Source organism: Podarcis muralis, chromosome 3, assembly GCF_964188315.1.
Source record: "Podarcis muralis chromosome 3, rPodMur119.hap1.1, whole genome shotgun sequence".
Taxonomy (NCBI): Eukaryota; Metazoa; Chordata; class Lepidosauria; order Squamata; family Lacertidae; genus Podarcis; species Podarcis muralis.
Window position 1 is genome coordinate 19,991,346 of NC_135657.1, and position 14,623 is coordinate 20,005,968.

At 44.3% G+C, this 14,623-nt stretch overlaps 1 protein-coding gene across 1 annotated transcript; it reads left to right on the forward strand.

Moving 5' to 3' along the window:
* The first annotated feature begins 1,409 nt into the window (after window positions 1-1,409).
* On the forward strand, window positions 1,410-10,446 carry LOC114593369 (uncharacterized). Its single transcript, XM_028721720.2, has 4 exons — window positions 1,410-1,564; window positions 4,211-4,441; window positions 7,488-7,823; window positions 9,965-10,446. Exons 1-4 carry the CDS (start codon window positions 1,562-1,564, stop codon window positions 10,166-10,168), a joined length of 774 nt encoding a protein of 257 aa, XP_028577553.2. The 5' UTR covers window positions 1,410-1,561; the 3' UTR covers window positions 10,169-10,446.
* The last annotated feature ends 4,177 nt before the right edge of the window (window positions 10,447-14,623 follow it).

Here is a 14,623-nt window from a genome sequence, read left to right on the forward strand (position 1 = left end):
TAGATCTACTGAGGACCTTCCTCTTTCATCAAGTCTCTTGAAGTTGGTATCTTTTCTAGTCTTCAACTGCATTGGAATTGTTTTTATGATTCTTAAAAAATTGTTCTTCTCACTCAATGGTTGCCATCCTGGGGTCCTTTGGAAGGAAGAGTGTGATATACTAAATAAACAAGCAGATGCCGATTCAGAAACAATCACTTTAATTTAAATCGAAATACAACCCACCTCAGTATAGTGGTAAAGACCTTTATTCCTGCTCAGTCTGTGTCCAGTGTTGATGGTCAACTCCAAGGTCCTCACTCCCACTTCTCGTGGCTGTTTTCAAACCAGATTAGTGTTGAATTTTGGCAACAGAGGTAATGTAATACATTACAGTTAACACAGTATATACATTCAGTAGAATATTTATGGTTGCAGAGCATTATTTAAAAATGTGTTTTCAATTAGGCGAGTATCCACAGAAGCATGAAACCTTTTCATAACTAGGCACCCTGAGTATTATTTTGCGAAGAAGTGCAGTTTTCTACCCGGGGGGAAGGGAAAGGAAGGGAAATAAAACGTCAGCAAATAAGGAAATGAAAGACAGTGTTCTCCTCTCTGTGAGATTCCACGATAGTGGCTTTGGAAGGTGTGCTGCTGCAGCAGCCTGACAGATACTTGCAGATACTGAGAAGATATGTTGGAAAGAAAAACAGTGAGCAAATTGAAGGGGAGGAGTGGCGGAATAAGCAATGCCAACCTTCCCACCCCACCTGCACAGGTGGGGCAGCATTCAGGTGATCATCAGAATAAGGTCTAACCCAGGACATTTACCTGGCTGAGGTGGCCTAGAAGATGATGCTGCCAATTCCATGTTCAGAAGCCAACAAGACTGGCAACTGAATCAACACCTGAGCAGTGGCCTTCGCTGCACCTGAGGGTAGCAGGCTCACTTAGGGGGCACAGGGCACTCCAGGTGGCATCTATAACGGGGGCCACTGACCCCTTGCTGACTCTCCCTGCCCCCCAGCAACTTTCACCTTTGGCAGGCAAGGATGCCAACTTGAATAAAACATTGGGGCTTTCACACTGTTTTAATTTTGTGTTAGTTTTAATGTATGTGGGGGTTTTCCTGTAAGTCGCTTTGAGTTACTTTTCATTTTTTAAAAGTGTCCAATAAGATCAATAAACAAATGTTGTGATTACAGTGTGTGCTGTGGGGGGAAGAGCAGAATACACCCTTCTTGGGTCATCTATTGATATGGCCACATATGATGTTACCAGTACTGTTTTCAAATAAAATATATAGCAGGCCTACATACAATCCACAAAGGCCTCTTAGCAACACTTGTCTTAACTGTTGTGGTAACTGGAAAATTATGACATCACCCCAGTGTGGAACTTTCTGACATCACTGTGGCAGTTCAGGAAAGAGCTTGTGGCTGGTGTTTGAGCAGTGTGTGTCTGCTTCAAACTGGGGCAGCCGGTTTCGGTTATTCTACATGGGGCAGGTGGGGAAATAGAGGCATCTGCCTTGGCATCCAATGTTGATGTATGTTCCCTTCCCAGTACAAAATCTGCTATGGTAAGAAATCCCAGTAAGTTCTTTCCGTTTCAGGATGGGGAAAGATCGTGCGAGGGACCTTTGGCCCTCCAGATGCTGTTGAGCTACAACTCCCATCATCCCTTGGTCATGCTTGGTCGGGGCTGATGGGAGCTGTACTTCAACGACATATGGAGGGCCAAAGGTCCCCCACATCTGCCCTAGTGTTTCTAAAGCCATACATTTAAAGGTCCCCACACAAAGAATCTTGGGAACTGTAGTTTCCCCCTCACAGAGCTACATCTCCCAGCACCGTTAACAAATTACAGTTCTTGGGATTCTTTGGGGGGAAGCATGTATTTAAACAGATTGTATTTGTGGAGCCCTGTAACTTCACTTCTTGCAGTTAGAAGGCCCTCGGAGCTGGACCTCAGTGTCTGGGCAGAATGATGGGGGTGGAGACGTTCCCAAGTCAATACCTTTTAAGTGATAGAGAGAGCTATAGCTATGTCAATCAATGAGTGGGAGAATTAGGTGCCTCCTTAATTCTCTCACTGAAATCAGGGCCGGATTTAGGTTTGATGAGGCCCTCAGCTGCTGAAGGTAATGGGGCTCTTTATATGCCCAGCTGTCCTTTGTCAACAACAAATTGTCACTGTTTTTTGCGTTGAATATATGCTACTGTATATGGTAATTTATGGACCTAATAGGTATCTAAAGCCATTTGCACATAACAAAATATGTATTTTATCAAAGTAATTCCTTATATTTTGGAAAAGTAATTCCTTATATTTTGGAAATGTACATCCAGTTTTTTCCCTTTAATTTTTTTGGGGGCCCCCAAGAGAGTGGGGCCCTAAGCTATTGCTTGTTTAGCTTATACGTAAATCTGGCACTGACTGAAATCACTGAGATTTTTTAAAGTGTTTAATTTGGGCTGGGTTGTTTAAGGTTCCCTTCTCTCACCCCCTAGCTTTAATTGTGCAGCTTGAAACTGTGTGATTGAATCCCACCCCAAAATAGTCTGGAAGTGCCTTTTGAAGCCAATCATTCCACTCCTAACTGAGATGCTTTTTTTTTTTTTTTTTTTTTTTTGCAATATTATCACATTCCTGGGTTATCCCTGCAAAGTTAAGTGCTGTCACATCTGCTTCAGTTTGAAAGCATACCAATGCAAGTAGATAAATAGGTACCACTGCAGCAGGAAGGTCAATGGTGTTTCCATGCGCTCTGGCTTCCATCACAGTGTCCCGTTGTGCCAGAAGCAGTTTAGTCCTGCTGGCCACATGACCCGGAAAGCTGTCTGCGGACAAACGCCGGCTCCCTCGGCCTGAAAGTGAGATGAGTGCCACAACCCCATAGTCGCGTTTGAGTGGATTTAACCATCCGGGGGGGGGGGTCATTTATATTTACCTTTACTCCCTCTCCTCTGCTTCTCCCCCTCAAGTAGTTGCACCTCCCAACTTAAATGGGTATGGGGGCTTTGCATGCTGAGATCGGGATGCCTACCACAAGGCCTACCTTTTGGTGAGTTCGTTGGGCTGGCAGAATCCTGTGCCTACTCATTCCATGGCGTGGGCTTCTTTGAAGTCTTCCCTTGCCAGGTTGGCACCTGCTGGGTTCAAAGCATATTCAGGGGGCTCACTCCCCGCCATCAACAGTGGCAGTCAGGGAGGTTTGGAGGAGGCTGACTGTGAAACACCCATTCGATCCTGACTCACATGAGAAACTCACTTTATAGCGTACCCCCTGTATCAAAACTGGGGGAAAGATGGCATTGTGGAAGAGCTGAGTGGCAAGCTCTGAATCAGGCAGGTAACAATGGGGTGACCCTATGCCTTTTCTCCTCCTGAAATATCAGTTTAACCTGCTGGAACATATTCCCTGTCCTTCCCTCTCCCTTTCTTCCCTTTTTATTTTTGTTGCGGTTTTGATTGCATCTGCTTGACTTTGTGTGGTTTTGTATTATAAATGGACATTTGTTGTTGTTCTTGTTTTGTGCATTGTAATGGGCAAAACAAATAAAAATCAGTTGTGTTTGTGTGCGTGCGTGCGTGCGCATGCACACACACACACACACACACACACCTGTTTTAAAAGTATCTGAAGAAGTGTGCATGCACACGAAAGCTCATACCAAGAACTAACTTAGTTGGTCTTTAAGGTGCTACTGGAAGGAATTTTTTTGTTTTGACTGTTTTAAAAGGTTACTTATGTATGCCACTACCGCGGCTCGTGTTTCATAAGCCCAAACATGGGAAATGAGTGAAGTCCTAACTAAAGAAGAATGGCAACTTAAACTGATGGAACATGCGCACCTTGCAGACCTAACATGTAGAATAAGAGAACAAGAAGAACATATGTTTAAAGAAGATTGGAAAATGTTTATTTAATATATGGAAGGAAATTGTGTTTATTTGAAACTGTGGGCAGCATTAAGATAAATTCAACAGTGTAAATATGTTGTGAAGGATGTAATAATGGAAAACTGAATGGTTTGGTTTATATAAAATATGCAGGGATTTATGCTATGCAAAATGAACCATGGAAAGAGAAGAAAGGAAGTCATTGATATTTTAAGGTTGTTGAAATGAATGTTCCAAAATGTAAAACAGAAAATTTAATCGAAATTATAGGAAAAAACAAACAAACATAAACTGCCCTAAATCCCCATCTGTTTTATAACAGGAAGTATCCAGAGAACCCCATTCCTCATCAGATTTCTCCAACTTTGAGACGGAGTCTGTGCACCAAACAGACAAGGAGATTCAAGCAGATCTGGATCACACCAGCAATGTGGAAGGGTCTGAATATTCTTACCAAGGAGGCAGTGTAGGGTTCAAGGAGATGCAAACCGAGATTGAGTTTGCTGTGCAGATAACCCCAATTAAAGATTTGAAAAAGCATCGGGAAAGGATGGTAAGTGGCAGCGGATGTGGGGCAGGGATTCCTTGGCTCTGGGAATCCAGTTGAACTGGATTACACAGTTGACAATTACACAGATCCAGTGGTCACCTTTTCTCATGACGCTACATCTGCAACCAATTAGGGCAGGAGGTCTGTGAGGCATGTGGGGGAAAACGGCCTTGACCCAACTGCACATTCAGCAAGTGTGAGAAGAGAGCCGTACATGCCTAATATTTCTCCTTGCAGATGGGGTTCCTGGGCCATTCAGGGTCCTTTTCTTTACATAGAGAAGCATCTGTTCATCAGGACTCACGTAAGGTCCCTTATAATACTTGATTACTGGAACACACTCTGTGTGGAGCTGCCTTTATATTTCGGCTGGAAGCTGCAACTAGTACAGAATGCAGTGGTCACAATCCTCATGGGAGCAGATTATTGGCAATGTGATTTCTGCTGCAGAGAGAGAGCTGTGCTGGTTGCCAATTTGCCGCCAGGAAAGCTTCAAGGTTCCTGTGTTAATTCGCAAAGCCCTAGAGCAGTGTTTCCCAACCGGTGTTCCGCGGCACACTACTGTGCCGTGAGACATCGGGTGGTGTGCCGTGGGAGGGAGGCGGGCGAGAGGCGGCGGCGGCGAGGATCCGGCGGGGGTGGGGGGAGCGGGGGCCGTCGTGCGCAACCGAACTCACTTGGCGCGCTGCCGGCTTGTCCTCCTTCAACCCGGGTCGGGCCAGGCCTGCTCACGTCCCCGGATCCCCTAGCAGCAGCCGCACGCTCTCCAAAAGCGCAACGCTGCGCGCAACCGCTCGGCCAGCTGGTGCTCTGCGACTCCGCCCTTTCCCCTCCCAGCGCCGGAGGGTTCGCGCGACCGCAGCTGTTCCCTTTCGCAGCGCGCGGGAAACAATTCCAGGCCGATTGCCTTGTGCCGAAAAGCACCGCCTCTCCTTCCAGCTCAGGCCCGGGCCGCCGGCTCCCCGAATGACGTCACGGGGGCGGGGCTTTAATGGTGGTGTGCCGCGAGATTTTTTTCCGGTAAACAGGTGTGCCGTTGCCCAAAAACGTTTGGGAAACACTGCCCTAGAGCACCATCAGATGTCAAGGAAATAAACAGCTGTCTGACTTTTGGAAGACATCTGAAGGCAGCCCTGTATAGGGAAGTTTTTAATGTTTGATGTCTTGCTGTGTTTTAATTTGCTGGAAACTGCCTAGAGTGGATAGGGTAACCCAGTCAGATGGGAGGCATAATAATAATAATAATAATAATAATAATAATAATAATAATAATAGGACCAAGGTACCATCAGATGGGAGGCATAATAATAATAATAATAATAATAATAATAATAATAATAATAACAACAATAATAATAATAGGACCAAGGTACCTTAAGGGCCATCTGATCCCTTATACTCAAGCAGAGATCTGTTTCAAACCACTCGCGAAATCACAACATAAACAGCAGAAGCAGCTGGAAATTTATTTAACCCGGTCCAACCTCACAAACTTCCAAATGGCTGCTGGAATAAGAAAAGCTTCATAAATAACCTTAAAATGCTGATAGAACTAGCCATCCCTGGACAACTCCTTGCTCCAGCTTCTAGAAAGGGCTGCTGCTTATAGATTTCATGGAGGCATTTGATTGGCCGCTAAGGGAAACGCCGGTGCTGGAGTAGACGGACCCTCAGCAGGGCTCTTCTTAGGTTCTTTTGCATCCACACTTCACATTCAGCCCCACAGCATGTGTCTACCATATGGTGGATACCATGGATGTCTCCAAGACAGATAATGATAGAGCAAAGTATCTATAGTACGGTAGGTGCCAGTGCTGAGGCTGATATCTCTCAGGAGTTTAAGAAGAGCCCAGCTGAAGGACCAGCCACTCTAGCACCAGCATTTCCCATAACAGCCAATCAAATGCCTCCATCAAATTCTGGAACAAGCCCATGACTTATCTAGTCCACCATCCTGCTATCACAGTGGCCAAATTGCTTCTCCATTGAACCCTTTCACATGGTTTTGTGGTATTTTATGCACTGCAACTTGCCGTTGTATTTGTGGATTGTAGTTTAGTACTGTATTTTTCCGTGTTTAACACGCCCCTGTGTATATAACATGACCCCTATTTTTGGGGACTCCAAATTGAGGAAATGGGGGGAGATTGCCCAGTGTTGTTGAGCTTTTTTTGGGGGGGGGGGGGAGTATTGCCCAGAGTTCTTCAGGTTTTTTTCGGGGGGATTGCCAAGACTTGTTGAGCGCCTGACCGCCGCATCAATGAAGCTGAAAAGTCTGCCTGCTCGCCCCCAACAGCTGCCAATCACCTGCCCAATTTCCGCAGCCACCAATTACCCGCTCCAATGCCCCTGACAATATCTTGCTCGCAACAGACACCAATCGCCAATCCCAACTCTGCACTATCCGTGTATAAGACGAGCACCAATTTTTTGCATTTTTTTAAAATAAAAAACCCTCATCCAATACATGGAAAAATATAGTAATTCTTTATTCTAATCAATAAGTGTAAAGTGTTTAATTATTCTTTGCTGATACTTAATTTTACTGTTTACTATTAGATTCTAATGAATCGTTGAATGTTGCTTTATTTGATATCAGTGGCTTATTTTAAAATTATTGTGCCTTTTTTTGCATTGCATCAGATTCTTATTAGGTGTCAAAATAACATTGTCAAAAGATCGATCCATTGGCAGCTTTTGATTGAGCTTTGGTGTGTAAATAGGATAATTTTACAAAATAAAATTTATAGTAAGTTAAATAACATGGAGAAAGTAAAGTTTAAGCGCGTATTTAAGGAATTTAATTCGGGAATGCAAGGGAAGATCGGAGGGCTTGTCAAATTTAATCACAAATGGATGTACAAAGCAAGTTAAAGAATGAATAATTGTGTATTTTTTATTTCTCATTATGCCTATAACATCTATTGTACATTTTTGTTATAAAGTTTTCAATCAATAAAGCATTTAAAAACGGGGGGAGGGGATGGAGCATAGCTGGCCTGGCTAGTAGCCATCGATACTTCCCCCCGTTCCTCCTTTCCTATTACAGGACGCTGCAAGGGACACGCCAGCCTCTTCGTACGTCCCTGATGACATGACGGAGACCTTAGAAAATAAGAGTCAGGGAGACCGGCTGGCCATCAGCACCCAGCGAGGGACCAGTGCTCTGCAGCCAGAAGCCTACTCCAGGATAGGCGAGGCCAGCAGTATGGAGCGGATGGGTCAGCTGCACAGCAGGCAGATCACAGCAGCCGATCTCGACCTGGAGAAGATGAGGCTTGATGGTGCAATGACCAGGCTGAGGTACCGGCATGAAGACAATGAGAAGAGGCGGCAGCACGAGGAGAAAATGCAACAGCTACATCATCAGACAACCCCTCGATCAGTAAGTGAGGGGGGAAGAAGGGGTAGATGTGAGCTTTCCGTTAAAAATGGAAACCAAATTCTGCATTCGTTGGCCTACAGCATCTTTGGGCATTGTTCTAGGTCAGGGGTCAGCAAGATCCTGGGCCAGATCAGTCCCGCAGAGATCCCCCCGTGAGCCGGATCTCGCATGCATGAGCGCGCGTGTGATTTTCTTTTCTTTCTTTTTTATTAGTTTTTTTAACATATCATTTCCAACAATCGCATTATATACCTTCTTATCTTATACATTGTTTTAGACTTCCGTCAACAACTCTGATGATTTTCCGTCTTTTATCACTTATTCTGCATTTCTTAATATATCTATTACTCTTAATTGTCATCAACTAATAACTCTTCTCATAGTCTTTCTTGTAATACTTCATAGAATTCTCCTTACAAAACTTCTTGCAATCCTACTATCGTAATCTGTTCATTACTATTACTTTTCAAATAGTACATATATTTACATATATTTACTTCAGTCTTCTAAGAATCTCTGATCCCGCAGGTTTTGAATCCTTCCAGTTAATTTATCCAATTCTGCATAGTCCAGCAGTTTCATCTGCCATTCTTCTATCGTTGGTAATTCTTCTTGCTTCCATTTTTTTCCGTGTGATTTTCGGTGTCTACATCTGCACAGATGTGACTTTCAGCATCTGCGCAGATGTGATTTCCGGCACTGTGGAAGCGTGTCCCTGTTTAGCGCAGCGCATGAGCGGGCAGCTCGGTTTGGGGGTGGCTGGGGGGCCAGTCAAATGACCTCCGCGGGCTGCTTCCGGCCCATGGGCCTTAGGTTGCTGACTCCTGTTTTAGGTGCTGGAATTGATCTGTAAAAACCCTCAACTGCTTAGTTCCTACTAGGGATGGAAGGATCTGTTAATTTCTACTCCCACAGTCTCATTTTTCCAACCTTAAAGCCAGTTCTCCACATGCCTGTGGCAATTTGCAATTTTTCATTATTTTTTAAAACCCTCATGAAAATTCTCCAGCATTTGAGTGCCCTTTTCTCCCAGTAAACACATTTTTGTATGCAGTTTGGACCATGGCCAACATTTCTGCAAGCAATACAATCCTAATGTAATGCATTTTTGTATGTTATTTTCACAAATAACGTTCGTGGGGTTTTTTTGCACACTTTCCACTAATGTATGCATTTTTTTGCAAATGTGGTTTGGTTGGAAAACTGCATTGCAAATTTCGGATAAGAGCGACTTTGGAAGGCTGGCTGTGTTTCAGCTCTCATCTTGCTCCAGAAAGCGAAATTCTCATAGATTCAACCTTAAATACAAGCTAAATTGAATTCTCCTCCACCCCCAGCTCTGCCTCTACTGACCCTTTGGTTTGGTCTCCCATTAGCTATCTTCTGCCCCACCAGATCCAATGGATACCAGCCCTTGAGGATTTCTCCCAGCCATGACCTCTCCCTGGGTACACCTCTCACTGCCCTTGCTTCATAGCTGAGGCTGATGGGAGATCTGGAGGGCACCAGGTTGGCAAGGACTGAAAGCAACATGCTTCCAAAACACACATTTGGCTTCTGCTGCTGTGTCTAAAGAAGACATTTTTGCTGTCCTCACCCAGAACAGTTGATGCAATAAGAATATAGGAAACCCCAAGGCAAGCACTGCCCATTGTATGCTTCATTCAAATGACATTGGGGCAAGGGAGGCATGGTCCTTTTCCTCCAGGAGTGAAAAATCTCCAGGAAGAAAAAGAAAGAAAACACATTAGATGCCATGTTGTGGGCTCGCCTGACTTCTGCAGTTTGACATTTGTCCGAATCGGTATTTTGAATGCACAATCTAAATATTTCAAACATGCTTAAGTCTATATAAATCAAGGGTGGAGAACCCGTAGCTCTCCAGCAGTTGTGGGACTCCAGGCCCCATCAATCCAATAACATCTGGAGGGCCTTGTTTCCCCCACTCCCAATATAAATCAATGGAATTTAAGTTGAGCACATTTACAATGCCTATGTAGGTGTGAAGCCCTCTGGGTTCAATGGGAAGGTGTTTATAGTATTGCAGGCTCTTTGGGTAGCTGATCACAGGGAGTGTTTTGTTAACAGACACCTCTTTTTCCTCCCCCTACCCCTGTTTCTCTCTCCCCCCCCCCCGACAGATTGGACAAGAGGTCCACGAACTCCTTCAGCCCCAGAACCAGTATGCCCTATTTTTTTTCTGCTTCATCTTTATCCACATTATTTACACAGCCAGGGAGCTGGCTTTCTATTTTATTATGAAACACGACGTATTCTGCTTTGCCATTTTGCTGTATTTCATTTTCAAGAAGATTTTACTGGATTACAGAAGTAGGAGAAACTAATCACGAAACAGCAGCAGACTCTAGGCAGCAGAGAAAGAGTGCAAGCAGCTCCCTGATGTTTATGTATCTCTGTTCTATCGCCTCTCCCTTCCCTCCTCTTTAGAATTTCCCCTTTTTCAGTCGCATGCGAGGAATGCAAGATTTGGCTTGGCTGTCTAAGTGCACTGGCAGTTCTCTCTATCAAATGCCACTGCTGAATGTTGTTGTTTCCCTTTGCTATTCAGTTATAGGCTCATCCATTGCAGCTATCCCACCTGAGCCTGTCACAGTCATCGATGTTAATAAATTGGCCTAGAATTAAACCAAAGAACTGATTCTATTTGCACATTTTTTTTCTTTGAAAAGGGGGGTATAGGAAGCAGGGCCCCTAGAAATGTTTCTAAAGGGCTGGACAGGGGGAGATTCAAGACAGTCCAGTAATATGTCCGGTAGGCAGAATATCGACAGATTCCTGCATTGCACGGGGATGGACTAGATGACCCTTGAGGTCCCTTCCAACTCGACGATTCTATGATGGGCAAAGCGTTCCCATAACTGAATTTCCATACTAGAAAACACTTACTTTGTGCCAGCCGCATAGCTGCTAAAGGCATGGGACATCTCTTGCTTTTTCTTGTACATATAGTTCTCATGGCAAGCTGCTCCTGTTGAAAGACAGTGAATTCCTTCAGCAGGGAAAATACAGGAAATGCCTCACATTCCTTCCTTCTAATCGTTTAGCAAAAGCGATTGAGTGACCTTAGCAATGGCGGTGCCTCCATAAGTGCCTAATAAGCCTTAGAATGGTGCCTCCACATTTTGCTTTCTAACTTTATTGATAGATGTCCAATTCACTCCCTTCTTTTAATTAAAGGCTAAGAGTCCAGGCCTCCTGCTGGCTGTGTGAGAATGGACATGAAGATGAACTAGCAATTGTTCAAGCTTCTACCCCAAAGTGAACTTTATTCACCTTTAGTGTATTCAGCTATTATAGTAACTACTTTCTGGTGTCATTCAGAGATTTTTGAACTAGTTCAGCGAATTTTGTTCAACTGAACTAGTTCATTCAAAGCACTGATAAAATGAGGCGCGGTGTAGAGAAGCAGGATAGGGAAATGGTTTTCTTCCCCACTCACAATACAAAAAATCAGGGCCATCCAATGAATTTTGGAAGCTTCAGAATGAACAAAATAAAGTAGTTATTCACACATGGCTTCATTAAACTGTGGAGTTCGTTCCCACAAGAGATAGTGATGGCCATCCATATCAACAGCTTTAAAAGATGATTAAATTTATGGATGATTTGGCCAGTATGGCTCCTAGCCAGTATGGTTATGTTCTACCTCCACTCTTGGAAGCAGTGTGAGAATAACAACTGAGGCCTAATATATTCATGTCTTGCTTGTAGGCTTCCCACAGGCATCAGCTTGGGCACTGTAAGAACCAGATAATGGGCTTTTGGCTTGTTGATCTTATGTAGCAATTGGCTCACAATGGAGCTGAGCCAATATTTCTCCAAAGACGTTGGAGGGGGGGGGGAGAGAAAATTTCTGAGATATTTCCTTTTGTCAGCAATCCCCCCGCTGTCTGCTAAAAGAAGGCTACTTCACAGAATTCCATCTGAATATTCTCCACAATTTATTTGTGGTGGCCATAAACCTCCTTACCTCTCAGCACGCCCTAAAATAACACCAGGTCTCTGGCATTGTAAAGAACTCCAAATTGTGGTGAGTCTGTAAACACAGTTTTGCTGCTGCTACTTGGTGTGGGGTAGTCTGGGGGGGGGGGGTGTTGAAGGAAACTGTGCCATTGCTGCTGCTAATTGTGAGACGCATCCTTAAGAAACTGTTGACAATTTTCTCCTCCCCCTGGAGAAATGGGGTAGAATGGTTCCCACAATTTCTCTGTATACAGAAATGGTAAGGACACAGGCAATATTAGGAACACGGAAAGCTGTCTCACACCTTTGTCAGACCATTGGTTCATCTATCTCAGAATTGTCTACACTGTCCGGTTTCAGACAGACAGACAGACGGAAGGCTGGAGGGATTCAATTCAGATCACAATTTAAAGGCTGTGGGTTAAACCACAGAGCCTAGGACTTGCCGATCAGAAGGTCAGCGGTTCGAATCCCCGCGACGGGGTGAGCTCCCGTTGCTCTGTCCCTGCTCCTGCCAACCTAGCAGTTCAAAAACACGTCAAAGTGCAAGTAGATAAATAGGTACCGCTCCGGCGGGAAGGTAAACGGCGTTTTCTGTGCACTGCTCTGATTCGCCAGAAGCGGCTTAGTCATGCTGGCCACATGACCCGGAAGCTGTATGCCGGCTCCCTCGGCCACTAAAGCGAGATGAGCGCCGCAACCCCAGAGTGGGCCACAACTGGACCTAATGGTCAGGGGTCCCTTTATCTCTACCTTTATGCCCACTTCACACTTTGCGAAACAGTTTGTGACTTCAAACTCGGGAGACATTTGCACTAAAACACTGATAAATTTTCATAAGGGTGCTTTAAACACCCCCCCCCACACACACACACACAATCGCAAATGGATGTGGAAAGGTGTAGAACTGAACCTAAGGTCAGAGAACCTAAGGTCAGGGAAATGAGAAAATGAGAAAGTGAGCTGAAATTGACTGCCCAAACCTAGACAGGGGTCTCTCTTAGCCATTTGTGGAGATGTTGGATATTGTGCCAGGGACCTTCTGCATGCAAAGGAAGGGGTATTCCTCTGAGCTATGGCTCTCTGCTAGTAACAAGCACGTACAGACCATAATATACTGTATTACAGTATTCAGGATATTGAGGTCTAGAGATCTGGTGACAGTGTGGTTTCAGGCCATGAATAAGACTGTCTTGTAAGGCCAGGGTTTCTCATACACAGATGGGAAAGTATTACAGAAACACATCATTTTAGGACTACTCTTTCTTTAAACAGATTCACTTTCTTCTGGGTAATTATAGTTACCCTGTTAAAAGAAATGGGGGTGAGGGGGTGAACAGGAAAACCCCACATAGCTACTCTGTGACCTACATAGCTCCAGTAGAGCAAGATCAGGTCGATAAATAAATTAATCCCCCACTGACTTGAAGGTGATCACCACAGGAAGAAGGCTGCTTGCAAATGCATCTCTGAGCATCGCATATCTGTCAAGAAACTCCACCCCTTACAAGCCAGAGGCAGCAGCAACTCTTTTAAGAGCAAGGGAAGGGGAGGAAGCAGTTGGATGATTTGTGGCGCCGAGGAGCTGAGTTAACGCTCCACTTCCAAGACTGCGGAGAGAAAAGGGAACTGCTGGATTTTAAACGCTGCCTCCAGGGTTAGCTGGACAGGACCAGGATGCAAAGGTAAGTTGCATGGCATTTATTTGCGGGGAAATGCACAAAGGGGAAGAAAGAGCAGCATCCTTGAGTTGGTTCATTGGTTACATGCTTGTCAGCCTAAGAACTTTAAGAGCCAAAATTGTGCATTGGCTAAGAGCAGAGGAACTGGCATGAAAGGACATGAAAGGCAGACATCTGGGCTCCCAATCAGCAGATGGAGGGTCAGGATTTCCAGTTGCAGCAGATATTCTATTCTTCTATTCTATTCTATTCTATTCTATTCTATTCTATTCTATTCTATTCTATTCTATTCTTCTATTCTATTCTATTCTATTCTATTCTATTCTATTCTATTCTATTCTATTCTATTCTATTCTATTTTTTGTATACTACCCCCATACACAGATCTCAAGGCAGCTCCCAATATAAAAACTTGGCTTACCACATTTTGCAGAAAGTAATGTAATATACATTACCATTTAAATAGCCCCCCCTGCCCTGCCCCCCCCGGTCAGGCCATTAATTCTAGAGTCTAAAACTGCCCAACTGGCTAAGAGAATGAGCTGGAGGGTCTTTTGTTCAAATCTCACTTCTACAATGAACTCACCAGCTGGCCCTAGGTGAGACATTGTTCTCTGAGCCTCAGTCTCCCCATCTGTAATATGGGGATAATATTATAATATATAATATAATATGGGGAGTGACTTACCAAACAGCGTCAACGTGAGGATTATAAGGCGATGTAGAGCAACGATGCAAAGATGCCAAGTTTTTAAGTTATTGATGACTTGCTTAATGAACTGAGTTGTTATATTGCATCTGTTGTGGACCTGTCGTGGGTGGCATACTTGCAGTAAAAGTCGATATATAAATAAATGTGACTTGAACCATGATTGTTGTCATTGATAGGACTTGTTATTGTTATTCTTAGGAATGCAGGTAAATCTAGATTGTCTGCTCAGGATTTAGCTGATTCCTGACACTTCGTTATTCTATCATCCAGTTGTGGGGAAGCGGCATTTCTGCCTTTCCCATAAACTCTGTGCCTTTACAGCTGCACAAGAGACAGTGGATTTCCCCTGCCTGCCCCCACCTCCCAACAAGGAGAGGCAATGCTGGGGAAAGCTTCACCTGTTGATTTTCTGCCTCTGCAAG